The 8,302-nt window shown below is 38.7% G+C and overlaps 1 protein-coding gene across 2 annotated transcripts; it reads left to right on the top strand.

The window, feature by feature from the left end:
- The first annotated feature begins 1,390 nt into the window (after positions 1–1,390).
- Positions 1,391–4,909, top strand: RHOH (ras homolog family member H). Of its 2 annotated transcripts, XM_087936562.1 has the most exons (3): positions 1,391–1,676; positions 3,735–4,409; positions 4,586–4,909. In XM_087936562.1, the coding sequence occupies exons 2-3, from the start codon at positions 3,927–3,929 to the stop codon at positions 4,805–4,807; spliced, it is 705 nt and encodes a 234-aa protein (XP_087792688.1). In that variant the 5' UTR covers positions 1,391–1,676; positions 3,735–3,926; the 3' UTR covers positions 4,808–4,909. The 2 variants fall into 2 exon arrangements, with proteins under 2 accessions (XP_087792688.1, XP_087792689.1); XM_087936563.1 differs by having other exon boundaries at positions 1,395–1,676; positions 3,735–4,726.
- The last annotated feature ends 3,393 nt before the right edge of the window (positions 4,910–8,302 follow it).

Genomic DNA, 8,302 nt, shown 5'->3' with positions numbered 1-8,302 from the left:
CTTAAGGAGTGGTAGATATACTTAGATAAATTTAAGATGAGATTAATTCCACACAGGCATATTTGATTGCTTTGAAATGTGAGATGGCAAGCATATAAACTCAATAAATAAAAACCCACTGAGAGTTGCCTCAAATTGCGAGATAGATGGGTGGTGTTCAAATTAATAAACAAATAATGGAAATATTGGAGAATAATAGTGGACACATAAACATAAAATAATGATAGGGAGACTTACCCATTGGATCTGGGCTCGCTTATCGCTGTCCTCATTTAGTTGAATATACATATATTTATTCATGTGGTTTGGGAAATGAAAGGAATATTTGGTTGATATATATATATGAATATATATACATATATATTTATATATATGGCATTCAGTAAGTACCCGCGAAAACTTAAGAAAATATATATATATATATATATATATATATATATATATATATATATATATATATATATATATATATATATATATATATATTTGTTTTCTGAGGTTCTCGCAGAGGTATTTGTATGTGGATCTTTGGTTGTTAGGGTTTCTCGCGTAAGATTCGAAGTATCTAGGCAGCGTTTCGATGAAGTCTCATTCATCATCTTCAGGCTTCTGTCTTCGGCTCTGTGCTCCGAAGACAGAAGCCTGAAGATGATGAATGAGACTTCATCAAACGTTGCCTAGATATCAATCTTACGCGGAGAAAACTCAACAACCAAAGATCCATATATATATATATATATATATATATATATATATATATATATATATGTATGTATATATATATATTCATATATAAGAAAACATGTTTACATAAGAAAACATACAACATACATATATATATATATATATATATATATATATATATATATATATATATATATATATATATATATATATTTTCATATTCAACCAAATATATATATGGATTTTGGATGGATGGATGGATGGAAGGAGTTTTTGTCCTTTTTTCCCTTTTTAGTTTTTTATTTATTTATTGGCATTTGCCATAATTTCTGCATGTTTTAAAACAATTAAGACTCTTTTAAAAAGGACATCCACTCTATGATGCGGAAACGGACTTCTATTTCAGATGCAACAATGGACTTGGGTCTTGAGTCCTGTGAGGCATTTCTTAAAAGTCAGATTAGAGGGGGGGAAAGGACAAACCAGGACAAACATCTGGTCACCTTCTTTTTTATTCAGTGATTCACTAAATGTACAGTTATCATCTAGTTTTTAAGAACATTTTTCTCTTTCTGTTACTTTAAAAATTACCAATCAGTCACAAATGGGGAAGTGACCCTGTGAGACAATTTGCTCCAAGCTATTTATTTTTAAGTACCCGAGATTGAAAACAACCACCACCAATTGTGTGATTCAGCTCTGGTGAGATACAAACTAGTCACAAAATGGAGATTTAAGGAGTGTTTGCCTATCTGGATAGCTCAGGCTTTTTCTAAGTATTCTGAACCATTTGTCTGTACTTCTCACCAACCAGGAAATGCCTACTGTTGCAAAGATGACCTCATAAATACCATCAAGCAGAAGTCAGGGGAAAAGCCAGAGATTGGAAGCTGTCTAGGAGATGTCGAAAATCTGTCTTCAAAAGGAATAGCAGCAACAGAAAAAGAAAAAAAATTCTCAGTGGCATCATATTGGGATCGAGAGCTCCTCAGGTAAGAAGCGATGTACTTCATTAGGTGAATGGAGAAAACAAAATGGATTTAAATTTTTGCTTCTTTTTCTCAGCTTGGCCTTACTTTAAAAAAAAAAAAAAATCCACAAAATAAGGCAATTGTACTGTAGGTAAGATGCAACTTCCTCCTTCTGAAGCGAACAGAATAACGGTATGCTAAATCCAGCTGTTGAAAGGCTGAAAATGCCTTTCTTCCAAGGGTTGTTTTTTCCTGCTGGGAGTGCTTTCAGAGTAAGGACACAGACAGACAGCTATTTGGAAGCAAGTTTGCTTTAATTTTCAGGAAGGCAAGAGATAGCAAGAAGTCTGCGTTCCCGGGGCTAGCCAGCTTTGTGTAATAAACTCCTGATTTTTATACCTTTCCTCCTTTTGTGTGTGAGTGAAATCCTATGGGGGGGGGGGGTTCCGTCAGAGGGTAAACTCTGCGGGGTGGTTTGATTGGATTATTAGTTTCATTTCTTATATTTGTTTAGTAGCAATCTCCTGTCTGCTATGGGTCTTTTGTCTTATTTGTTTTGCTGATTTGGCATGGCCTTTAGTTTGTAAGGGACTTCTTTTTGTTTCCCCAGTTTTCTTAATTACTTGGCTTTTTGTCTAGGGGGCTTCTTTCAATACCTTTTATTAAATCTCTTTTCCTATGCAAGTTTGTTTTATGGCTGGCCTGGTGTTGCCTTTGGGCTTTTTTTCTGCTTGGGTGTCACCACTGTCCTCATGAAGTTCCCTTTCCACACAGCTGATGCTGTGTGATACTCAAGTTATAAATATTTACATGCTCAAGTTTAAAATCCTGAGAGATTGGAAAGCAAAAGAGCAAACAGGTTGACTGAAAAGGACACAAACTGGGTTTCAGGCTTATCGATTGTACAAAATGCACTGTAGAATATGACAGGTTCGGTTCAGGCACCTTGCGGGAGAGAGTTTACCAAAAAAAATACAATATGGAGGCAACCAGCACTGTTTACAGAGGGCTACAACTGTGCCTGTAACAAGCTGTGTTTCTACTTCAGTTGACAGTTGATCTGCTCTGTGGTTTGGTTGGCATCTTTGATTTTATCTGAATTTTAAGGCATCTTAATCAAGAGAAGGGAAGCGGCTTGCTTAACAACTAGAGGCCCTGTTTTTTAGCTGCGAGGAACAGCCACTGGGGAATTATGGAAAAATAAAATAAAACGGGTAGGTTCGTTGCTCTTTTACTGTCAACTGCTTTCGTTGCAGTTTCTCGGATCTCAGCTAGACCTGATCTCTGGCAGGGGAATGTTCTTTGCTATTATTTCCTCATTAGAAGCATGGCTGAGCTTTTGAAATAAAAGATCTTCTTTTTCTCTCTCTGGAAGTAGCAAAAAATAATGTGACAGGAGATAATGTTGGATACAGGTCATCTTCAGATCTCGCTCACAAATTTATTTGGCGATGTTGATCTGGTCACTATGTCGCTATCAAAGCTACTACTGCACACAGGTTGACCAAGTATTTCTATGGTCCTGTTTTCAATCGCCAAAGCCTGCTATTCCATTGTTTTTAATAGAGATTCATTATCATTTTGGTTGGTAATTGGATCCCAATTTGACAGATTTATACTCTGCTTCTCCTCAAAGGAATTCAAACGAGGATATAACTTGTAATTCTTCAGGAAAATCAACTCTGCAAAGCAGGTTGAATTGAGTGAGACAGCATCTAGTCCACTTCCATTGCGAATTGTGCTTTTAAATGTAACCTTCCCAACCTTAATCTCAACTCATAGATTTACAGTGCTCTAGGTGTCAGATTGTCAGTTGTTAATTGGTTTGGGCTTATCTGTTTCCATTTTAAGTCCTCTGAGTATTTAGCATTTGTGTTAAATCAAGACAATCAGATCTTTTAATGTATTATCTTCCAGTAGTTAAATATAATGTACACCATGGTGGACATATTAATCAACAATATTGTTTTAATTTGCACAAATGTGTACACTTTGATTTGTGTGTGCCAAAATGAAATGGGATGGAATGGGGAAATGATTTGCAGCTACAATGCCAACTGTATTTTCTTTCCATTGTAGGAAACTCCTTTGACTCAGTGAATTGTGGAACCGTGGCCAAAAGACAGCAGGAGGTTTTGATTGTATTTTATTTTTTGGACAGAAATGCCACAGGTCACCTTAGCAAGGTGATTTTTTATTATTATTATTTTCTATTTCCTGAGAAGCTTTCCTAGGAGTGGTGTTTAGAAACTCCACTTGAAGAAAGAGGACATGTTGGATTCGGTCAAATGCGTTCTGGTAGGTGATGCTGCCGTGGGGAAGACAGCCTTGCTGCTCCGCTTTATCTCGGAGACTTTTCCGGATGCTTACAGGCCAACCGTTTATGAAAACACCGGGGTGGATGTCTTCCTGGATGGCACCCAGATCAGCTTAGGCCTTTGGGATACCGCTGGCAGCGATTCCTTCAAGAGCATCCGCCCTCTGTCCTATCAACAGGCCGACGTGGTGCTGATGTGCTATTCGGTGGCCAATCGCAGCTCCTTCCTCAGCTTAAGGAACAAGTGGGTGACGGAGATTAGGACCCACCTGCCCCGAATCCCGATTTTGGTGGTGGCTACCCAGACCGACCAAAGGGACACAGGTCCTCACAGCACCACCTGCATCAGCCCAGTGCAAGGCAAGCAACTGGCGAAGGACATCCGGGCGAAGGGTTACGTGGAGTGCTCCTCCCTGGCCAATCGGGGAGTTCAAAAGGTATTCGAATGTGCCGTCCGGACAGCAGTGAACCAAGCCAAAAAACGCTCAAGAAGGAACTTTTTTTCAGTGAATGAATGCAAAGTTTTTTGAAACCGGCGTTGTTTTCTGCCTTCGCCTCACCAAATGGTGTCGTAGCGGAGTAAAATGCGAGCCTCTCCTTCTGTTGGCATTAGGATAGGCTGTTCAAGATCGGCATCTGGAACTTTCAAAGCGAAGGGAAGCAAGGCTGCGACGGGATTTCCGGTGGCTGCGACGGGATTTCCCGCGGCTGCGATGGGATTTCCAGCGGCAGACATTTGGAGAGCATGCGTAGCAAGCCAGAGCCTCGTTTCTTTGTTTACTACTACAAGTTCTGTTGGATTCATAAAAGGGGTTGCTTTCTACGCCTGAGATAATGGATGGATAATTTATATAGTAGACTTAATCGAAGCTTGGGAGCTGAACAAGTCTGGAATATGTGAAATAAATGAAAGTCAATTAAATGTCCTTTCCTCTAATATATTGTAGAGGTTTTTTGTCTATTAACAATTTTGAATATTCTGTTACTGATATGAATCTTTTCCACCTTTGTATGTCAAGAGATCAGATTTCCTGGTGGGGGAAAAAAAGAGAGATCCTACCGGTTAATTTTAACTTAGTTAATTTATAGCATTCTTCCAGAATGAGATATTGTCCTGATCATTGTACTTTCAAGAAAATCTGTCAGTGTGACAATAAGACACAGCTAGTCGTCGTGTTATGACCGCAATTGAGCCCAATATTTAGGTTGCTAAGTGAAACATTTGTTTTCATCCCATTTTATGACCTTTCTTGCCACAGTTGTTAAGTGGATCATTACATTTGTTAAGTTAGTCACATGGTTAAGTGAACCTGGCTTCCCCATTGCTTGTCAGAAGTTCCCCCAAAAGGGGTCACATGGCCTCAGGACACCACAACCATTTGCCAAGCATCTGAATTTTGATCATGTGACCATGGGGATGCTGAGAAAAATGGCCATAAGTCACTTTTTCCAGTGTCATTGAAACTTTGAAGGGTCACTAAATGAACTGTTGCATGTCAAGGATTACCCGCATGTGTTATATCCTCTGGGTTAAGACAGAGATTCTGAATAGCTCTGGTTTTCCTAGTAGGATGTGGATAGAGATCCACAGACTGTTACTCCCATTTTTTAATCACAAGTCAACAGAATTAATAATGAGAGATCCTTGATGCTCTCTGAGCTTGGTGGTTTTCTTAGAGAGGTTTCTTTGCCAAACCAAGTAACATCATCTCCCCAAAGGTGCTTTTTCGAGAGGCAACTGGACTTTCTGGTTTTTCTTTGAAGATGTTTCACTTCTCATTCAAGAAGCTTCTTCCACTCAGACTGGATGGCAAGGAATGGAAATACTTATATTCCCTGCAGGCAGCTGGAAATTTGCATTCATTTACAATCGTTAAGATCACCTGGAGGCTTATCTGTGTCCTCAAGGTTACCTGAGTGCTGCAAATGGGCATGGAAGCCCCCTTGGAATTGCTGAAAGGACTGTGTTGTAGACTGGGGATAGATGATACCCCTCCCCCTCTGTTGAAAAAGGACTGTTCAGTTTTGACATAGTTGGCCTCTTGGACCCTTTATTCAAACCTGCAGTCCTTTCTGTCCAAAATGTGGCCTTTATTTTTTTTTAAAAAACAGATGGACTTCTCATTCTTGTACTGATGGATTTGTTCTCCTATATTCCTTCCAAGGATTCTAAATCCTTCCATTCCCCACCATCCAGTCAGAGCTGAAGAAACTTCTTGGATGCTTTTCTTTTCTTCAAAGAAAGGCAAGAAAGTCCAGTTGCCCCTTTAAAAAAAAAAAGCACCTTTGGGAGAATTTCCAAAGCCGTTCAGGTAACATCAGCTGTGAAGTTGTATCTTCTGTCAGAATTAACAATTATCCTGTACTGAATTGCTGTGCAAAGCTCTGCTTCTTGGTGAAAGATGGGATATAATGAGGGAAGTTAAGCATATTTACCACTTCACAATAAAAGCTGGGGGTGGTGGTGTCCTTGGGGCTCTCTGAGTTTGGTGGTTTTCTTGCAGACAGTTCATGTCCCAACTAGGTTCAACTCTGAGCTACCAATATTCTCTTCTATTTGATAATGAAACATCTCCAAGTAAACAACCAAGCTCAGAGAGTGCCAAATATGATGTGGGTCCTCTGGGTTTCTTATTCAAAAGCAGAGGACTATCACACTTTGATAATTTGGTAAGAGGACCTCAAGGAACATGAGGTACATTCTTATCATGAAAGGAAATGTTTGCAAACTATTCTACAAGGCATAAGGAGGGATCTTTTTGTCTTTTAAACCCTTAGTATCCTCTGAACTATTCTGTGATCATACAGCCTCTCTGACCTTGGATAATTTTTTTTTACTTATCTGAATTAGCACTGTGCGTGACAAGGGTAGAAAGCAGGAAACTATTTGAGTTCTAAGTCCCTGAGAACTATTTCAAAAATTTATTTTGAACTCTGTTTTTTGTGGTTTCACTTCAACTACTGGCAATTACCTTGACAAGCGGATCTGTTTTTAATTTTTAAGAGCTCGTTAATTAGCTGTCATTCTCAAGGGACAGGGGTTGGGTAGGCTGAATGGAAACTACTTCCCACTTTAAAATGTTCTGTCAAGGCTGTGCTTAAATTAGGAACCTTTGAGGTAGATGCTAACAAAAACCTATGTCATTTCCTACAAAAAGTAGAAGTTTAAACCATCTAAAATAGCATATGCATTTTAATTGGTCAAACAGTAGGCGGGTTGGACAGTCTTCCCCCCGCCACCTACTGATCAGTTCTAAAGAAACACTAAAGTAGTCTATTCTCTGTTTTAACACACATATGTTCCTAAACTACAGATTTGATAAAACTAGTTAACTTCTTGTAGTAAAAAGATATGTGCAACATCTAGTTTCATCTGTTAAGAAAGGATTCTTTAAGGATTGTAACAAAGGCAGGGGAAAGAGCCACCTGTCTGCAGAAATCTATACGAGTTATTTTAGGACATAGAAAGCTATATTCTTACATGCTCATGACTGCAATCAAAGCTGTAAGGAAGGAGAAAGGAACATGGCCGGAATGCATTTTTAAATAAAAAAAACGAGTCCGTGAAGTAAATAACCATGTCCTGTGTTTTTATGTTTCAAAACCTAACAGCTGTCAATTACTTATTGGCAGGTTGGAATGCATTTTCAGAGCCAATTTCTGGCAATATAGGCAAGGAAGCAAAAATAAAAACACAAGAAAATGAGCCCAGAAGGCTCCTGACTCATTGAACAGCAAGTATCAAAAGTACCAGGCCAGTCTCTAAGAAAGTAAGTGGGCTACCCTGTATCTCCACATTATTCCAGTCTTCACTTTTTACTGGAATATATTGGTGAAGTATCTAGGACAGTACCCAAAGTTAAAATATCATTTATTTAGTTTTGGCAGTATGAATATTAAGGGTGTGCAGCGCTAGGAATACAAAAGGAGAAAAGGTGTATCAGAATGCACACAGGCACACTAATTATGTCATCCCAAGAAAACACAGCTACTATAAGGGCATTCAGCACATTCAGAGGAAATTTTCCTGCCTGAATCCAAAGCATTGCTCTAATGTGTAATATGCATCTAGTCAACTACTGTTTCTTTGCTACAGTAAGGTGAAATAAAACAAGGTTTAAGATAATTAAGAGTGAACACAGCTGCCTATTGTATGGGTGTTCTGCTCTTAGCAATCACAACTAGCAGAAAAAAATGGTAGAAACATCAGACTTACACTATCTGGAGTTGCAACATTGCCCATTCTTAATCAGATTTGCAAATGGGAAGAGATTTCATGTGCTGGTAACTATTCACTGCCTTTATAAGAAAATCAAACCATGCTGTACAA

The sequence above is a fragment of the Pseudonaja textilis genome, chromosome 6, assembly GCF_049901715.1.
Source record: "Pseudonaja textilis isolate UNSWEBS1 chromosome 6, rPseTex1.2, whole genome shotgun sequence".
NCBI classification, from domain to species: domain Eukaryota; kingdom Metazoa; phylum Chordata; class Lepidosauria; order Squamata; family Elapidae; genus Pseudonaja; species Pseudonaja textilis.
The sequence above is the reverse complement of the archived record's forward strand: the minus strand, read 5'-3'. Positions and strand labels throughout refer to the sequence as shown.